This window comes from Oryx dammah, unplaced genomic scaffold (genome assembly GCF_014754425.2).
Source record: "Oryx dammah isolate SB20612 unplaced genomic scaffold, SCBI_Odam_1.1 HiC_scaffold_28, whole genome shotgun sequence".
Lineage (NCBI taxonomy): Eukaryota > Metazoa > Chordata > Mammalia > Artiodactyla > Bovidae > Oryx > Oryx dammah.
In genome coordinates, this window is record NW_024070212.1 from 87,375,476 (window position 1) to 87,395,854 (window position 20,379).

The window sequence follows — 20,379 nt, forward strand, 5'->3', positions numbered from 1 at the left end:
TCCCAAATCTCTTACTCTTCCATGGGCCTGTATTTCAAAGTGTTTGTTTATTTCTCCTTTTTTCCCTCAGGCAACCAGTCTGGTCACCTTAGAGAGATCAAGATCAAGCAGTATGGCCTGCTCGAGTGTGAACTAGTTCTAAGGTCTCAGCCCTGCTTTATGTTAGTTTATGTTGCCAGCATGAGACAGTGGAATCTGTGGAAGTTTTCGTTAACAACTTAGAAAAGAAAAGTCCTCCACATTTAGATGTTGGTTTCACTACTAAACAGTTATCTTTCAATGTCTATTTCAGTATGTATTTCACTGCTGGCTCAAAATGCGAAACAGTGTGTGTTGGCATTTGAGCACTTGTTTAATGAGCCATGTCCAAAGTTAGAAATCACGCCTTATGGCACCTAGTCAGTTGTGCAGATGGTTAGTTTGCTTCTAATGCTTCTAATATTAGTACACGAGTGTTTATAATTTCAAGAAGATGTTGTGCATTTAAATTGGCTGTAAATTTAATTCTGAAAAGTAAATAATGTAACCAACATCTTTCAAATACTCCAATTTCAGGTATAATCCTAAAGCAGGAAGACATTTCTACATTGATTTTTATCATAAAACTAAAAATCTAACAAATGTTGCCAAAAATTGGTTTCTTTGGGAATAGGATGCTGAAAAGTAGTTTTTTCCTCAATTCACCCAACATTTTGAGAATTGCCTAAATATGTTTAAACATTTAAATTATATAATGTATCAGTTTAAAATAACCATTTTTTTACTTTAGACAACAGGATATTGTTTTGTTTATGCCTTAATATGCATTAAAATAATTTATAAGTATTTTTACTTACAGAGAGTAGAAGTAAGCTGAGCTGTAAATAACATTCTATTTTTCAAATGATGTACACGGCATGTTAGGCAGGGGTGACGCCGACCTTCAAGGGCATGATCCATGGCCTCATCCTCTATACTGTGACACTATTTTTTAAGCTTCTAGGTTATCTTTTTTTTTTTCTTGTTCCAAATGGCATGTGCCAAGAAAGGCGAAGCTTATTCCAGATGAAAAGTATCAAAAGTATTCATAGGGCTTAGAGAGGAAAATAGGTGGAGAGATTATTACAAATAACAGTTATAACAACATATAGGTGACACCGAAACTTGGTCTTTAAACATAATATATTTGCTGGACAAGACACAGAGAAGTCGATGCTCTCCCTGTTGACCAGGAAGAAATTCAAAGAAGGAGGAGTCTAGTCTATCTGGTAGGAAGTAGCAAGAGCTGAAATGGGGTAAGCCAGGGCTAGAATGTAACAGAGGTCACTTGGACTTTTTCCTCTAAAGAGTAGGAACCATCCAGAGGTCTTAAGCAGGAAGACAACACCAGATGTCTAGAGAGAAAAGGAAAAAAAAATCACGGCAATATGGTTGACTGATTACGGATGACAGATAAGAACGAGGAGAGACTAGTCATCTTTGCAATATTCAAGGCGAAAGAGCCCTAGACCTTAATTTAAGATGGCCACAGTAGAAGTATATATAGTCCAGGAGCCCATTAGAGGGAGAGGTAAGAGAGAAACAGAATTGAGACGTGATGATGAGATTTCTTTTTTGGGAGATGAGATTAAGGCTGACACCAAAGACTGGGAATATATTTCTGCCTGCACCCGCCTAAGCCCCCAAATTAAATTTACTACTCTGAGAGGCAGGCAGCCAGGCAACTGCAGCCCTCTCCCACACTGTGGGCACTGTAGGAGACAAGGACAGGTGTGGCCCAAGCTGAGGGGGGAGTACAAGGCTGTGTTGAGCAGAGACCATTCATGCAATAATCCTATACAAAAGAGGACCAAAACCTACTTATCACTCTTGCCACCTCACCAAAACATGACCTTAGATCCTGAGGCGACAGCGGGACTCAGTTTTACCTGACACAGCTCTGTCCCATTCACGTTCTGTCTCATGGCATGGCCTTGTATTCTGAGTCTATGACTTAGCTCTGAGTCTCTTATTTCCTCATCAGTAAAGCAGCGCTAATAGCACTCACCTTGTCTACTTCTCAGGATTGTTGTCAGGCTGTAATGTAATAATATAAATAAATAAGTGTCCTAAAACCCTTAATACAGAATACTATATAAGTGTGGTTATTTTAGTACCTGGCCTTTTGTGAAGTTGGAAGATGTTGAACACAAAACCAGGGTTTTGAAATTAAGACTAGAAAGAATGGCTAGGCTATCTCGACCTCTTAAATTCAGAAAATCATCTGTAAGGGAGATCAAGGCAAAAAGGCTGATGTGTACATCACTGCATAAACCCTATGAGTGTGATATGGCCTCGTAATCAATCCAAGGTGACTTTAGGTGCATCAGGCCATCTGCTCTATTTCCTAAGGAGTGCAGCCACTTCTGATGGACCCCAGGGCTACCAGAAACATTGTTAGGGAAAAACTGTCATCATTACTCCCCAGAGAAGGAAATGACAACCCACTTCAGTATTCTTGCCTGGGAAATCCCATGTACAGAGAGGAGCCTGGTGGGCTGCAGTCCATGGGATAGCAAAAGAATCACTATAATTTAGTAAGAAATCTTTCATGCTAGTAAATCTAGCCAAGAAAAGAGGATAAAAATCATATAATGAAAAAGAAGCATGTTGGTTTCAGTGAATTCTGTTAAAATTGGATGATACGAAGATGCAGAGTACATCATGAGAAACGCTGGGCTGGAAGAAGCACAAGCTGGAATCAAGATTGCCGGGAGAAATATCAATATCCTCAGATATGCAGATGACACCACCCTTATGGCAGAAGTGAAGAGGAACTAAAAAGCCTCTTGATGAAAGTGAAAGAGGAGAGTGAAAAAGTTGGCTTAAAGCTCAACATTCAAAAATGAAGATCATGGCATTTGGTCCACTTCATGGGAAGTAGATGGGGAAACGTGTCAGACTTTGTTTTTTTGGGCTCCAAAATCACTGCAGATGGTGATTGCAGGCATGAAATTCAAAGACACTTACTCCTTGGAAGAAAAGTTATGACCAACCTAGACAGCATATTCAAAAGCAGAGACATTACTTTGCCGACTAAGGTCCATCTAGTCAAGGATACGGTTTTTCCAGTGGTCATGTATGGATGTGAAAGTTGGACTGTGAAGAAAGCTGAGCGCCAAAGAATTGATGCTTTTGAACTGTGGTGCTGGAGAAGACTCTTGAGAGTCCCTTGGACTGCAAGGAGATCCAACCAGTTCATTCTAAAGGAGATCAGCCCTGGGTGTTCTTTGGAAGGACTGATGCTGAAGCTGAAACTCCAATACTTTGGCCACCTCATGTGAAGAGTTGACTCATTGGAAAAGACTCTGATGCTGGGAGGGATTGCGGGCAGGAGGAGAAGGGGACGACAGAGGATGAGATGGCTGGATGGCATCACCGACTCAATGGACATGAGTTTGGGTGAACTCTGGGAGTTGGTGATAGACGGGGAGGCCTGGCGTGCTGCGATTCATGGAGTTGCAGAGTTGGACACGACTGAGCGACTGAACTGAAGATGTTAATAAAATAATCCAATCTTTAAAAAAAATGGCTAAGATATAAAAATTTTACATAGATATACTTAACAGGTTTTTGAAACAACACTTCTCTATGTTTTTAAAGTAAAAACCATTTGGTCTAATAAAAACAAATACCTAATAACTACCGACATGGAATACATTTTTAGGAAAAACATTCCATCTACATCAAAGTAGTTATTTCTATTTCATGATCAGCCACATTCCTTCCATTCTTTAAATCATAGTGTGTGAAGTTCAGTTTCAATGCTATCAATCTACAAAGTCCCTTAATACAAACATTATAACTGTAATTTCAGTGATGTCTCAAGCAGATGTCATCTGTCTCCTAGAAACCCTAATCTAGCAAAACATTTCAATGGAAAGACTGAGTTTCTATTTAACTTTTTAATTTTGTATCAAAAGATATCATTAGAGATGACAACACTCTGTCAGAGAAAAAGACAGCCTGCAAAGGGCCTGGACCTAAGAGAGGTTAATGATACCCTCATTCATGTATAGGCCAGGCCACCAGCAACCTGCTAACATGCACTGACAGAAGTCCCTTCCTCCTTTTTAGCACCTCTGACACACCTGGTCTTCCAAGCTGCCATAGCATTCTCTACAGCAGGGCCTCTCCCACATAAGTTCAGAACTTTTAAAACATAGGATTCTAGAGGGAAGAAGAGGAAGAGAAAAACGTCAATACATAAAGACAAATTGCTAAGAAGTGGTTCTTTTGGGGTAACAAGGGTAAGACTTTAGGCTTTCAACAGTTTTTATACTGATGGCTGCTGAGAATAGAGAACAAGCAATGTAGATGTGGTCCTATGTGCTTATGATGGTCACCTCCTGTATACTTTCTGAAAAACATCCAAGTTGAGATTTATGAGTTCTTTTTTCTTTATCCAAAATTTGAAGAGAACATGTTTGTTTTTGTTACTGTGAATACCTTTTCCCTTTATTTCTTAAATTGTATAGGGAATAGATGCTTATTGTAGGATATCAGAAAAGTATAGAAGTTTGAGGAAGCAAATAGAAATCTTATAAATCTCAACTTGGATGTTTTTCAGGAAGTCTATGGGAGGTGCCCATCATAAGCACATAGGACCACGTCTACATTGTTCTCTATTCTCAGAAGCCTTCAGTGTAAAACTCTGTTGTAAGCCTGAAGTCATCTAGGCCTTTCCCTTCCTCTCCTATGATAAGCAGAATTTTGGCTTCAGTGATCTTCTTCTCCTGGCTTTAATACCTATAAATATGTTATGTGACTTGGGAGAAAGAACTTTTTACATGAAATTAAGTTTGCTCACCAGTTGACCTTAAAATAGGGAGATTATTCAAGTGAGCCCTATTTAACAGCATGGACCTTGACTACCAGACAGCCCGCCAGTCAGAGATGTAGTGAAGAGGCAGGAAATGTCTCAAGCACGAGCCCTCTGTCGCTCGCTTTGAGGATGAAAGGAGCCTTGGACCAGGCAATGATGCTGGTCTCTAGAAACTGCAAGTGATTCCCAGCGAAGAGCCAGAAGGGAAACGGGCCTGCAGTCCCATAGCAGCATGGAACTGAATTCACCACCAACTTGAATAAGCCTTGAAACAGATTCTGCCCAGAGCTTTTCCCTACTGCCGCTGCGGTTGTCAGCCTGTGTTGATTTGATGCGGAAACACCAGCTAAGCCCACTGGACTTCTGACTTACAGAACTGTAAGATAATAAACTTGTGTTAAGTCACCATGTTTATAGTAACTTCTTATGGCAGCAATAGGAAACTAATACAGTGGCTAAAGTTAGAGACTACAGTGCACAACAAGGAAGACAAAAGTGGACAAAGATGGTGTGGAGTCGCCAAGGGGTCAGAGGCAGCCAAGTTCTACAACAGCTTTGTCTGCAACTATTAATTGACATGCAGAGTATCAATGACTGAATAGAAACAAAAGAGCTTTCAAATTAACCAGAGACTTTAATTTGATTTTGTGAAAAAAGCTTGGAAGCAATCATTTCTCTCTTGTGTTTGTTACCTGTGAGCTTATACAGTGCAAATATTAACTAGGGAGAACTTGTAACTATGAAATGCTGTGTAATTCAAGAGGACACCCATAGCACACAGTTGCTAGAAGACAGATCCTTCCACTGATCATTTAACATTCACAAAATATATATATATATATATATATATAACAAAACTGAAATTTGCATCTATGGTTATTAAAACACAAAAGCACTAAAAGTCTGGTCTTTTTTTGTTTCCATTTCTTAAATGAATTATAAAACACGATCCCAATTTTAACAGTTAAAAAAATTATCTTACTAGATATGTAATCAAGTGCTTTGATGGGTAAATATATCAGCCTATGGAATTTTTTTCCCCAAGATGTTCTTGAAACTTTTTGGAACAATATCCAATCTTATATTTTCTTATGATTGTCATGGACACAACAACCTAATGGCTGTCAACTTTCAGTTTTGTTTGTTGCATTCCAAAGTCACTGTATGATATTTAAGCATATATGATATTGAACACAAGCATTCTTCCTAAAACAATATTAAGATTACTATGCTCAGAGTTCACAGTTCTATAACAATTTTACATTAAACACTCAAAACATTGTACAACCATAGATATTTGTGAGTAGTCTCAAGAAAACGCTGTAATTTGGTATGCTAAGGCATCTTCAGCCAACATATTAAGTTCTGAATATCTCTTGCAACAAAAGACAAATTTAATATTTGAATATTTGATATTTTCAAGAAATTTCAAGTCACTTAAAAATAAGAATACCATAATTTGTGAAACTGTGTTCCTAAACATTCTTCTACATTCTTACCACATAACTTACCTAAAATCAAGATACTCATCCTATCAGTATCAAAGATATCTATTTAAAAAAAAGGGGGATTTACATTAAATATGATGATAAACCCTGTATTTAAACAAGGGCCTCCCAACAGTTTCTCACACGTATCTGTGAGGTAGGTTACACCCATATTTTATAGATGAAAACATTAAATGAGGTTAAATGACCCGCTGCTGCCACAGCAGCCAAACTGAGAATCAGATTCCAAATTAGATTTTGTTCTTTGTTCTGCATTATTTCTTTCCTTTACAAACTTTTTAAAGGGTTGAAATATAAAGATTGCTATTCATTGCTTTTATTTTAAAACCATGAGAAGGCAGCCAAACTTTTACCAAGGTGACGTAAGAAGTGAAGCAACACAGACACAGCTAGTGGACAATTTCTGACAATGACAGTGAGGCCTGGCCAAAGGAACCCAAACACAAACAGGCAAAGACAAACCATGTGACTGTGGACAGACAAGTGAAAATGAGGGGAATTAGGGAAAAAATACAGTGTAAATACATTGTTAACTAATTATTATTCCTACAATTTAAGAAAGAAGGCACAATTAATTAAGGTGTTTTGCTTTTTTAGTGGGATCTATTTCTCTTTTCCACCTTAGGAAACCATTACCTGTCTAGAAAAATGTTTTTTCTTTGTAACAAAATTTAAAAAGGACTTTTACTTGTGAAAAATGCAAGCTTAAATTAACAGCAAAAAATGAACTGTGCAGTTCTCCTTGGGTAGAATGTTCCTATTCCTTCCTTGAAATTATAAATCAACACAAAGTAGCAAACCTGGAATTAAAAAATTCACACTGTATGAACCTTGTCAAAATTCTATATGTGTTTAAAAGTGTTGTCATGCTAGAATGTTCTATAAACACTTCACTTTTTCCTCCAAAGAGCTTTCTACGCTAGGATTTCCTTAATTGCACTTTTTCAAATGTAACTTAAATTTACATACCCTGTTTGTCCAGATAAAATCATGAGCTACTTCCATAACATCCGAACAGCTTTATATATAAACAGTAGTCACAGAAAGTCACATACACAACCATGGCTGCAAACTGGCATTGCTGTGCAAGGCTGGCAGTAAACACTGACTCACAAAAGTAATACAGTCCCACAATCTGATCACTTCTAGACCCAGCCTGATTCTTATCAGGTTATGGCTGAAAAAGCTGAATTAAAACTTAATCTAGTCTACACTGTGGGTCCTGTTCTTCATGTTATTACTGTTCAGTGGCATCAAATGCATTATAATTGTATATGGATAAGACTGGTAAGGATGCCAGCAACTTGTATAAATAAGATATACTCTTAAAAGCTCAAACATAAATTACATTTCAAATTTCTATAAGGTCTGGAAGAATCTGTATCAAGCTGATAATACTTGGTAGTTTGTGAACAGAAATATACTCTATGAGAATAGTATCTTATCATCTAATATGCATTTGAAATGAAAAATTACCAATTTGTATATGAAATTTAGATTAGCCTAATTTAGATTAATAGTAAAAAATTATGATAATCTAAGATAGGAGTTAGGGCTGGCTTTACTTTTTAAAAAAGCACTGTGCTGTAAGAATCACATAAATAAAGGAAGAATCATGGCCTAAAAAGTTTCTTCAGTAGTTTTAAGCACCCTCAATAACTTAAAAGTACTTAACAAAAATCAATATATAATCATAAATACATCTAGTTAGTACAATCAACTCATTCAAATAAACTAAAAAATATTAAGACTACTTCATGTCACTCTAAGACTTGAAAGCAATGCGTCTGTGTTTATTTTTATTACTTGGCTACTAAGATGTTTCAGTGATTCAGACTGTTTCCCCCAAGGGAAGGGGGCACAGAAAGTGATCATCATTGAACATTATATGGCATTATATGGCATTAAAGCTCTGGTCCTGCTTTCTCATTTGGAAAATCATTAACACATAAGGTGATTGGGTGATTGTAATGTATTAAATTAGTTAATAGATATGGAGGGTCTCTGGATCTAAAGTGACATGAAAGTCACTCAGTCGTGTCCAACTCTTTGTGACCCCATGGACTATACTGTCCATGAAATTCTCCAGGCCAGAATACTGGAGTGGGTAGCCTCTTCCTTCTCCAGGGGATCTTCCCAATCCAGAGATCGAACCCAGGTCTCCTGCATTGCAGGCAGATTCTTTATCAGCTGAGCCACAATCACCATTAAAATGTATGGAACACTTCCATCACTCCAAATTTGTCATCTTTTGCTTTATGGCAAGTACACATACATGATATTAATATTTTAACATATTTGGTTTTCTGGATGATTTTGTCATTTGTATTCCAGGGGGGGCAGCTGTATTTAGAAAAACATTCAAGTATGTATCTTCAAAATACCTCGCCAAGCAAATATAGATCATTCACATTAGTATACAATCTCTCAGCATGTAAAAAGTGAACGCTAATACAAATCATATGAAAAGACAGAGAAGAGACAATTTTAAAGCTCAAAGGTAACCCAGAGGTGTTTTAATCTATCCCTTCCACTTCAGAGGTTATAAAAATGAGGCCCAACACAGGATGTGACTTACAAACAAATTGCACAGATCCCTCATCCAGAATTTTAGAGTCTCTGAGATCTATTACTTTTAAAAAGTACATTCTCTATTTAAAAAGTCACAGAGTGACAAAAGTATCAGGTAAAGAAATGCCAAACTGAAAACGTGGAGGTCTTTTAAAAAGAAATAAAAACAGACAAAACTGTGAATATGTCTAGCATTTAGATACTTAGATTTCACAGTCATTAAGATTTTAAATTATTAATCAGTGAAGAGACAAAGATGCAGTGCCTATGGCAGGCAGATTCCAAGATCATTTAGTTTATAAAATCAAAGGTACATTGTTTAGATTAATTCAATAAAATATACATTTTCAGATAAATCCAAATAATCAAAGAATCTGTAACAGTTGTCTATGATTATTTTCTCAATTATGTCTCATCTAATATAAAAATCAATTAGTATTCCCTGAGTACAAACTGGCTAGGGAATAAGAGAAAGCAAGCCCAGGATATGTAACTGTCACAGGAAACCTATTTGCAGAAAGGAAAGGGGAGAACTGTCTGTACTACCTATAGCCAATTGCCTGACATGGAATATTGTTACTTCCGAATAATTTAGGCTCCTGGATGGCTAGCAAGTATCAAGGAATGCAAACACCAGAGGTTACAAAAGTGTCTCAAAAGTCTGTTGATCAAAACAAAAGCCCAACTTGTAATAGTCTTGCCTCCCACCCTACATATATAATTTGGGATGTTGTTTTTTCCTTCATTGAAGAATAACCGGAATTAGATCTAAATTTGGTGTCTTCTTATATAAAAGTGTTCAGAAAATGTTCACTGATTACACTTTCTGAAAGAAGGAATCAAAGCTATTGACTCATTACCCATTGAGCCAAAGCATTAGTCACTAGTCTCTTACACCATTTTTAGAAGTAACCTTATTTAAGGTTTTTCAGTTATCCATTCAACACAAAAAAGAATAAATTTTGCTTTCCACAAAATACCAAACCTGATTAAGACAATTAAAGTGCTATGAAATAAGTTGTAGGCATGCAAAATTCCACTAAGCCAGTGTTCGCTTAAGATGAATATGTATACAGGTTAAAATAATTCTGATTTTGAATCAGAGTCTCTCCAACAACTGATAAGGGCAAAGGAAATCTTAATTTTTATCTACCTAATTATGGCAACCTGGTAAATAATTTTCTTAAAATCATATTTTCTGATTATGCTTTTCCCCCCAGGGAATAGTAAGTTTAAAACAGTGTTTAAATTAATTTGGACAAAGCAAGATTAAACAAACTTAAATGATTTTCTTTTTCCACAGAAGGACTGGTTAAAGTCTTTAATGGTCACATCCTTTGTCATCTTCAAGCAGGAGAGTAACGTTTCATTTATCAGACTTGCTCAATGAAACCCCTTTTTTGCAGAGCATCTCACAGAATGCAGTTTCAGAAATGCTGTTCCAGAACCACTGTGGACTCCATTTTCATGATATAGCTGAGACTTTATCTGTAGCCTAATAATAGAGTTCTCCCTCAAAATCATAACATGAAGAAAGTGTTCCTACCCACGGTCTGTCTACCACATACCACATCCACACTCATCCAGGTTACAAGACTGAAACATGGGAATTTAGCAACTGATTCTTTCCCTCGCCCTGTATGAGCAGCAGAGACTCCTATGAAAATGCTCTAGACCTATTATGCTGGACTGAGCCTCCTGTAATCTTCTCTCTGCAGACCAATGTATTACACCATCTACATTCACAGAAGAGCTGTCTCTGAAAACCTCAGCACACAAGAACCCAAACTGTGACCCTTGGTTCTCTGAAAACACGTAGCTATCAAAATGTAGATATTCATAAGTACTGGCAAGAATGAAAAAATAGTACATAGTTTTTTAACTTTAAAAAACATAACCATATAAAGCAATTTTAATATGTTTCTAATATCTGATTCATTAAGGAAGTTAAAATGCCACTGGATTCCTTCCTACTGTTTCTCTGCCTTCAAAATTATTAGGGATTTTGTCATTGGGAGTAAGGAGTCAGATTAATTTATTTTGAAGGTCATCCCATTAACAGGCAAATATTATGAGGTGGCCCTGTGTTTCCCAAAAGAGGTATTTACACATTTGTTGGGGCCAAAATTTTGCCAGATGTATATGCACATCAAGATAAATGCAGCAGGACTGCTTATCCCTATAAAAATATACACAAAAAAGTTTATTTTGATGCCACTAGATGGCAATCTTTCAAAGGTTTAAATTTTTAAAACACCTTAACTGCAACCCCACTCTTTCTCAAATTGCCAAACAAGGATTCCTTGTATTTTGATATTAAGTCATACTTAAAAGTTATGTAATACCATTTTTTAAAGTTCTGCTAAACAATATTATGTGACATACTGCAAACTCCTGACTCAAAACTCTTTAAAGACAGACATACTTGTCTTTCCCAAACACAAGAGAAATTTGGTTTAACATTCTCATTTGCTTCTTGGTAGAAAACACATTATTTTTGGCAAAGAGAGAGAAACCTGTCAAGGAAGTGTTCACTTTTTGTTTTCAAGAGCTTAATCACGTAATCATTTCTAGGGTAAGTCAGGTGAATGAGACTGTTAATTACAACGTATTGAACAAGATGAATAAATACAAATTAGATAAATTATACATAATTTAAAAATTAAATATTTTTTACTAAAACAGAATATCATCAATGGGCTATTATCGACCCTACTTTTTATATAGGGTGTTTTTTTTTTTTTTTAAAGCCTTAAAAAAACTTGCACAAAGCCAAAAAAAAAAAAAAAAGTTTGGTTTTCCTTTAAAAGCACTGGTATACAAATACATATATGTATATATGTAAACAACACATATATTATTCAAGAGAGAATTTTTTTGAATGTTTAAGGCTTCCCTGCCCTAACAGGTTCAACAGTGAAGGTCACAAACCTACCAAGCTTTGGAAGTACACAAAAGCCCTTAGGGCCAGAACAGTGTTTCAAATTGGATGGCTAGCAACCAAGATGTAGAACAAAGAAAGAGAACCAGAGAAGATTTCAAAACTAAGTCCATCAGCCACTAAGGATCAAACAAGAAACAATGACAAAGGTGATTAGGGAAGGTGAGGGAGTAGGGTGACTACAGCAACAAACTTCTGGTGAGTAATAGGCATGACGGATGCAAAAGGACAGGCACACACTCCTCACCAGCACACGCAGTAAGAGACCAAAGACAAGAGTTCTCTCCAAGGGACTGTCAATATTTTGCTTTGTTTCATTTAACTATTTCATCATGCTTGGTGGAGTACAAAAATAAATACAGTGTAAAAGAACTTGAGAAAGGTAGATTTTGAAGGCATGTTGTAAAATGATACACGTTTATGAAAAAGACAAAAGTTGTAATTCCAGATGTTCCAGTACTGAGTAGAACCTTGAAGGCTCTTATATATGTTATTCAGGAAAATCTCAAGATAAAACCTCTGGTTGGTTATAGCTGTTTTGAAGGAACCTGGAAATGACCATTACCTGTTTCAGGACCACAGCCCTTCTGTTGAACACTGGGCAATATCTGCAGAAACTGATAGTAGAATTTGGTTCTAAAATTTGGGGGAGGGGGAGCTGGCTCTTAAGATTTCAACATTTAAATTCTATCTTACTAATATTTATGTTATTTTTAAATCTTGTGCATAAACACAGCTTAAAGCCTGCTGAAATTTAGGAAGCAAACTGGATTTACCTACACTAAACAGTAAAGCAAGATGTTGCCAAACTACCTGTTGACTGAGATGGTTCACCAGTGAAGGTATATTAATCATCTGTAGTGAATCCACAATTTTAGGTTAATAATATTCATCAGTGTTCACATATTAAAGATACTGCCTATGTGAATTTATAATAGGCAGAACAGAATTACAGATGTCTACAGTAAATAAAATGTCAGACCTTTTCTTTTCAGTAGATTTCAGTGGTACTGTGTCCCCTGAAGACAGTCACGGCCCTCAACCAGTAGTTCAGAGTATGTGATATCCATAAGTAAAATAATAATTTAAAGAATATATCTGATTTTCACAGTGCAGTAACAGAAAAAAAAACTAGCGAAAGATCATCAGCGTGCTAAAGTAGTGATCAGACTGGCACACATTTCAAAAAAGTCCATGGTGTGACTGCCCCGGCGCGGTGAGACAGAGGACGACATGCTTCCGGTCAAGGAGCCCGTGAGAGAGCCAGAGAGTGAATGGCCCTCCGCAGTTACAGAATCCAAACTGCACCGTGGCCTGTGTAAGCCAGCAGCAGAACAGGACCGCTGAGGCGTTGAGGAACCAGACCTCTGCTCCACCACCTCATCTGAAAGGGACCAAAAAAGAGCAATTTGCATGAACAGTGTATTCGCCCCAGCCCTTCCTATGAGGGTATCTTATTCAGAATATTAAGTGAACACATCTGAGCTAGGGCATCCTGGGAGCCAACGTCATGTTGCAGGGTTTTAGGAGTAGGGGTGGCAAAAACTTTCCCCTCCCACAACTGTGAAAGACATCACTATCCAACAGTAACACTGCCACACAATCAAAATGTGATGACTAAATCCTTCTCAACATACTGTTTGACAGCAACCTTGAAGTCAAAGGTTCCTCATACCCTTTTATCTGAAGAAAGCACACCTTTGGAGGATTATTTTCTTGCAGTATATCAACAACATTAAAAAATAATTAAAAACAGAAATTACAATTGCACTGATTCTTCAGAGAACACTGCAACTGCCTGGGGGAAGGGGCAAAGGAAATCTTGTTAAAAATGCTGATTCCCAGTTCCCCAAGGACCCATCTCGAGAGATTCAGATTTGCTAGGTTTGGGAGAGTTCCCAAGAATCTGCCTTTTAATAAGAACTCTGGGTAATTTTGATAAAGGTGTTCTAGGGACCATATAGACACAGCTACAGTTGATGGCAGTTTAAGAAAACAGCTTCCTTAGCTCTGAACTCGGTTTTCCTCTGATTCCATCCAGCAGTGGACCCTTGGTTTATTCTGCTCACATCCCACTGGGGCCTCTGCACAGAATAAGCACATTTGCTCAGCCAAGTATGACTCTCAACTCATACCAGATCCTTGGACATGACCACCTCCCCTGACTCCTTTGCCTCTTGGATGGTCATGGGCATAAAACCCAACCCAAATCCCAGGAGAAGCCTATCTGGACACCATGGCCACCCAAGATAAAAGAAGCTAATCAACATTGAATTTTAGATATTATAATGCTTACTGATAAAATATGAAAGGAGAAGTGTGACAACCTAATTCAGCTAATTGTAGGTAAAAATTATTTCCCTATTCTTCCTTATTTTCCTCCACAGTCAATACTTCAAATGACTTTTTTTTTTTTAATGAGGAAGCATTTCTCCAGAAGAAGTGCTAGATTAGAGATTTTCCTCATCTTCAATCCTTTTTGTTTCACTTACATTCTTAGTTAAATCTAGATTACTAAAAACCAGTATAGAAGACTACCCACCATGTCTTTGAGATGATTTAACATCTTGTCAACTAGTGCCAAGTTTTATCTTCTCAGAGCTCATGCTTGCATGGCTTCCTTACCATCAATGCTTTTAAAGTCCAAAAGATAGCTTCTATTGTCAACCAGGTACAGCTGTAAGCTCATTTTCACATAATTGCCAGTCACTGGATTTCTTCTTCTTACACGTAGATGGTATGCATTCACTACCTAAAATGAAAAATCGTCTTTATGGAAAAACATTCAAAATAAAAAACTATAAAATATTTCCATTATTTTTATTGCAAAGAATAATATCTAAACAAATAATTGGAAGGGGTGGGGTAGAGAACAAATTTCTGAATGATTGTTTTTTACATTACATAGTAGTTTAGTATTTATTTAATCCCCACTAATAGTACTGTGTGGGGAACTACTACCCACCGCAGTATTCTTGACTGGAGAATTCCACGGACAGAGGGGCCTGGCAGGCTACAGTTCATGGGGTCGCAAAGGGTCAGACATGACTGACTGACTTTCACTTTCAACAGTACTGTGTACAGCAATTAAAATTGAAAGGGAACTCAGAGACTCTAAGAGTCTAGCCTTCTTTCCAGACACGCCTCCACTCTAAACCATATTTTGGCTGCCAAAATATTTTGGTTTCCCTGTCTCAATTTGAATAGCTTTAATTATGAATATAGAACAGACAGAAAAAGGAGATATAACATGTTAATGGTTTGAATCAGGCACTGTTAATAGGTACTGTCACAAAGTTTAAGTATCATAGTAATCTTGTGAGGAAGGTATTATTTGCCTTTTGAGGATAATAAAACTGCAACTCAGATAAAGATTCTAGTTTTCAAAATACTTTATCAAATTAGTTCCAAAAAATTCTCAATAAGGACTTTTAAAGACACTAACATTTTTTTTTAACTAAATAAATAAAACTGTTCAGAAAAGGGAGATCTTTCTTAAATGGTATTAAGGAAATATTATTGTTTATTCCCTCATTGCTCAGTTGGTAGAGCATCTGCCTGCAATGCAAGAGACCCCAGTTTGATTCCTGGGTCAGGAAGATCCGCTGGAGAAGGGATAGGCTACCCACTCCAGTCTTCTTGGACTTCCCTTGTGTCTCAGCTGGTAAAGAATCCACCTGCAATGTGGGAGACCTGGGTTTGATCCCTGGATTGGGAAGATTCCGTGGAGAAGGGAAAGGCTGCTGCTGCGGCTGCTGCTAAGTCGCTTCAGTCGTGTCCGACTCTGTGCGACCCCACAGACGGCAGCCCACTAGGCTCCTCTGTCCCTGGGATTCTCCAGGCAAGAATACTGGAGTGGGTTGCCATTTCCTTCTCCAATGCATGAAAGTGAAAGTGAAGTTGCTCAGTTGTGCCCAACTCTTAGCAACCCCATGGACTGCAGCATAGCAGACTCCTCTGTCCATGGGATTTTCCAGGCAAGAGTACTGGAGGTGGGTGCCATTGCCTTCTCCAAGGGAAAGGCTACCCTCCTCCAGTATTCTGGCCTGGAGAATTCCATGGACTGTATAGTCCATGGGGTCACAAAGAGTCAGACATGACTGAGCAACGTTCACAATCACTATTGTTGATTCATTCCATATATAAATAATGAAATAAAAACATGTCAAATGAATATTTACAAGGTATGTTTGAGTATGTTTTTCTTCCCTTAAAAGTACATTCACAGTCCTCAAGAAAGGAACAAGACTAAAAGATACCTGAAAAAGAAAAACAGATCCCCCCACATATAGTCAAATAGAATTGAAATGAATTTGAGTACTAATAAAAAAACAAAAAAAATACTAATAAAGCAAAATGTGGGATGAGAGTAACAAAAATACATCACAACTAAGGACTAAAAATACTAGCCAAATAAGAAATTTTCTCAACTTACAGAAAGGTATTGGTTTACTAAATAAACATGCCCTGATGGTATAATGTGTATCAACTACTTGTGCTACAGCTACTGGCAAAAAAAAAAAAAAAAACACACACACACACACAAAAAACCCCCCAAAAAACCTGCCCTTAGAAAGACAGAGAAAGGTAAAAATACACTATCTTTGAAGACACATGACTTCTTACTGTTATGATACATGCTAAAACAGTTGGACTATTTTCTCAAGGGATTTCAAGTTGATTAAAACCATGTTTCTCAGCCAAGAATGCTATTCTCTACTTCAAAAATATATAGGTCCCCAACATCAACAGTTCTTCATCTTCACGAAGATTTGTTTTGTTTTGAATGCACATGGTACATATTGGAAAGAATAGGATTTATCAGCCCATTTATTTATTGAGACCACTAAATTCACATCAAAACCAACTTTTTATTGATCTTAGTATTCAATTCAGCACCTCAGACAGGCTTACTATACAGAAAATGGCTTCTACAAATGATCTTCATGTACTACAATTTCCTACCTTCCATTCAAAATCCAGCTGCTTCATAGCTCGGTAAACTTCAGCCATAATGTCATATGGTTTGCTTTGACTTCGGATTCCAAGATGCCACTTGGCTTTTTTCACGGCTAAAGATTTGGGCTTAGTTGTATTCAGTGCATCCAGTGGACATCGTGCTTTGGGGCTGTCTGCTATAAGAGGTGGCATCCTTTCTGGATGAGGTTTCAGGCCTGGGGGAATATGCATGGTACTATCATCCATAAAAGAACCAGTAGGGGGACTAGAGGCGAGGTAGAACTCACTGGCTTGGTTCATTATTCTCCGATTGTCAATGATAAGATGATAAGCCACTGCAAGCTGGTCTTGAGGGTCACCACTATATAAACTGTTCATTACTTCTGATTCTGTACACTCAAATTTTTCACACACTTCTTTCACAGCCTCATCATCAATGACGTTAGCATCATAGGAGGGGTCTTCAGGAAATAAGTAACTGGGCAAATCTTGTTTAAACCATTCATGCTCTCTAGGAAAGATACCACAATACACTATTGTAAGAACATGCTTTGGCAAGTCCCAAATAATTTAGACATGGGGCAATACAATATATCAGAATCTAACTATGGGACCCCTGGGTAAGTTCATTAACCCTTGCTCTAGAGTAACTGATTATTCAGACTTGGGTATTTTGCTGATATTTTCACAAAAAGAAATAAAATAAGTCTGTCACTTCAAAGGAAACAACTGGCAGTATTTGGTGCCAGTGATGAAATTCAAGCTTTCAAGTAAAATGTTAGAATTCGGCTTATAACAGAATTCTATATATATATATAGAGAGAATTGTATATAACAGAATAATTTATATATGTTTCCATAAGTTTGACAGCTTCTCAATATTTAAGAGACTTTTCTACTTTTAGAGTGAAGAGGATAATGACTATGATTTGATAGTTTATAATGAAATGTGTTACCATTCTGAACACCAGGCTATCTTACTAACCCAATATTTTCCATATGACCAATGCAAGATGTTACATAATCATACACAGGCAGAAGCTCCACTCAAAAGGCAAAACAGACCTGTGGATTTCAGTGTGATAAAGTACAAAAGTTCACTGGTATGTTTTCTGATTTGATATTGCAATTAACATATTAAGCTTTGATTTAATATCAAAGGAAAATATCTAACTATGTGAAAGACTATGAGAATGTTCCTCCCTTTTCCAGCAATATCTGAGATCAGATATGTTTCCTAGACTTCAACTAATACAACATATTGCAATAGATGAATGAAGAAGTAGGTATGAAAACGTAGCTGCTGTCTCTGATCAAGAGGATTTGAAAAATGTAAAATAATGGTACTCTTGTCATCATATTTTGTTTTGGAAAATAAGGTTATTTTTCATAGGAGACATATTATTCAGAATAACATGTAATAGGTTTACTATTATTCTTAAGTGAATTAACTATTTAAAAATTTTTTCACTTTTGATTTCTAATATGAAATTGATAAAAATAACCTGCATTAAAAAAAAGACCCCCCCCCCGAGTCCTCGATTTTAAGACTTGGGGGACAGGTATTCAAACCCAAACATTTGAGAACCTAGTCTCCTAGATCTTATTTTCACACTATTCCAGGCCTTTACACATGATGTTTGCTACTGACACCCTAGAATATCTCATCCCTTTTCATTTAACTAACATATACTGTTTCTTCAAGACTGTGTAACCATTGCTACAGGGTAAACTGGGCACTCCCTAAGCTAAATTCAGATCAGTGTATAGAACATACTATGGTAAAAATGTACACTCATTCACACAGAGATTACATTCTAGCTGAAAACAGACTAAACACTCTCAAAAATAAACACAGAATTACAAATACACAAATACAAAAACCCTGTGATAAAAATTACGAGTGAAAAGCACGAGGTAAAATAAGAGTGTATAACTCATAATGGCAGGTGAGTGCTTAAGGAAGCCACTCTCAATAATATTTAAGCAGAAATCAGAATGATTAGAAGTCAGCTAAGCAGAGCTGGGGAATAGATATTCCCAAGCAAACAATATATGCAAAGATTCTGAGGTTAAAAAAAATGCTTTCCTATGTTCAAGGAACTGAACTGAGGCCAGAATCATGAAATCATAGTAAGTTACTGGTTGGAGTGGCAAAAGATATCAGGTTTTTCTGACAGCTGTAGGCTATAAAAACGATTTTGGAACTGAACCTATGGTTGATGATAATAGCAAAGGTGTTAAAGAAGCAGGGGTGACATGCTCTAATTTGCATTCTGTGAAGATCATTCTGCTTGTGATAAAGTAACTGAATTGAAAAGATTAATAATGATGATGAGGAGGAAGATGCTAGTGCAATAGTCCAAGTGAGAAATGATGGTGTGCCATGTCTTGTGGATATATACAGAGGTGAAACTTCTACAGCTGCTAGTAAATGATACTATTATAACACTCATACTTTCTCACAGTTGTTACAGATTTTTATACTAAACTGAGAGCTCCTTGAAACAGGGACCATGCTTTATTCACCTCCGTTTCAGTAGCCAGTACAGAGCAAATGCTCAATAAATGCGGAATGATGAATAGACAAAGAAGTAAAAAGTGAATTCATTAAAGTATTTAATTGCTATATCAGGATAATAAGCACTAAATAAACATTTGGGCTTTCCAGGTGGTGCCAGGGGTAAAGAACCCGCCTGCCAACGCAGGAGATATAATAGATGCAATTTCAGTCCCTGGGTTGGGAAGATCCCCTGGAGAAGGATATGGCAACCTACTCCAGTATTCTTGCTTGGAAAATCCTGTGGACAGAGAAGCCTGGCGGACTACAGTCCATTGGTTCACAGAGTCAGACACGGCTGAGGTGACCGAGCACTATCAGCACAAATAAACATTTAGTGATCAGATGACCAGGAAGTACTAATTTTTTTGAAAAGGAATAATATAAAAAAATAAATTGCTACAAATCTAGCATTTTTAAAACATCAAATTTTGAAATAGGGTAGATAAACACTTTTGAATAAACTCCAAAAATTCATTCTTCTATTAAAGCAATGAGATTACTAGCAGAAACTGTCAACATTAACTTTTTTCAGAACTCTGGAAATTAACCAAAGGCTTGTAATAATCTGAGGAGTGTTTGTTTTTTTAAAAAAATGGTTGTGTCTCAGTAAGAACAGTGAGATTTGTAACACTTTCAGTTACCTAATATCCATTTCCTCTTCCCCATTTCTGGTTGCCTTGAAAACCAACAGCCTCACAATCATTTTAACCCCCCAAACCAGCACCTAGAACCACTGGGAGGCAAATGGGGAGAACAGACTTAAGAGTTCTCCAAAAGTCCTATTCCCAGAGAAATGTCATTATTAGACAGGGCTGGCAGGTCTCTGGAAACCTCTTCTGTCAAGCCCTGTCTTCATCTGACCTGACCTAGCGTTCCATCTGCAAACAGCCTTTTGTCCAGAACACTTGTCAGAAACAACCAGTGGTGACTGTCTAACATCCCAGCTGCCAAAACAGCAAAAATAGAATTGGAGCAAACAAGAAGCTGATCAAAA

General features: G+C 37.1%; 2 protein-coding genes across 4 annotated transcripts in view; one reads left to right on the forward strand and one right to left on the reverse strand.

The window, feature by feature from the left end:
- Nucleotides 1-5,686, forward strand: part of FYB2 (FYN binding protein 2) — a 151,668-nt gene extending 145,982 nt beyond the window's left edge. Inside the window, exon 19 of the mRNA XM_040231938.1 lies at nt 71-5,686. Coding sequence (XP_040087872.1) covers nt 71-92 — 22 coding nt within the window. The 3' untranslated portion in view covers nt 93-5,686. The remainder of the gene's footprint in view (nt 1-70) is intronic.
- The window catches only part of PRKAA2 (protein kinase AMP-activated catalytic subunit alpha 2), an 81,898-nt gene continuing 62,507 nt past the window's right edge, over nt 989-20,379 (reverse strand). Inside the window, exons 7-10 of one of the 3 annotated variants that reach the window (XM_040231054.1) lie at nt 16,829-17,333; nt 14,489-14,615; nt 4,110-4,188; nt 989-1,373 (exon numbers count right to left, since the gene is read on the reverse strand). In XM_040231054.1, coding sequence (XP_040086988.1) covers nt 1,286-1,373; nt 4,110-4,188; nt 14,489-14,615; nt 16,829-17,333 — 799 coding nt within the window. In that variant the 3' untranslated portion in view covers nt 989-1,285. Of the gene's footprint in view, nt 1,374-3,889; nt 4,189-5,457; nt 13,248-14,488; nt 14,616-16,828; nt 17,334-20,379 lie in introns of those variants that run through there. The other 2 variants (XM_040231055.1, XM_040231053.1) reach the window with 2 other exon arrangements.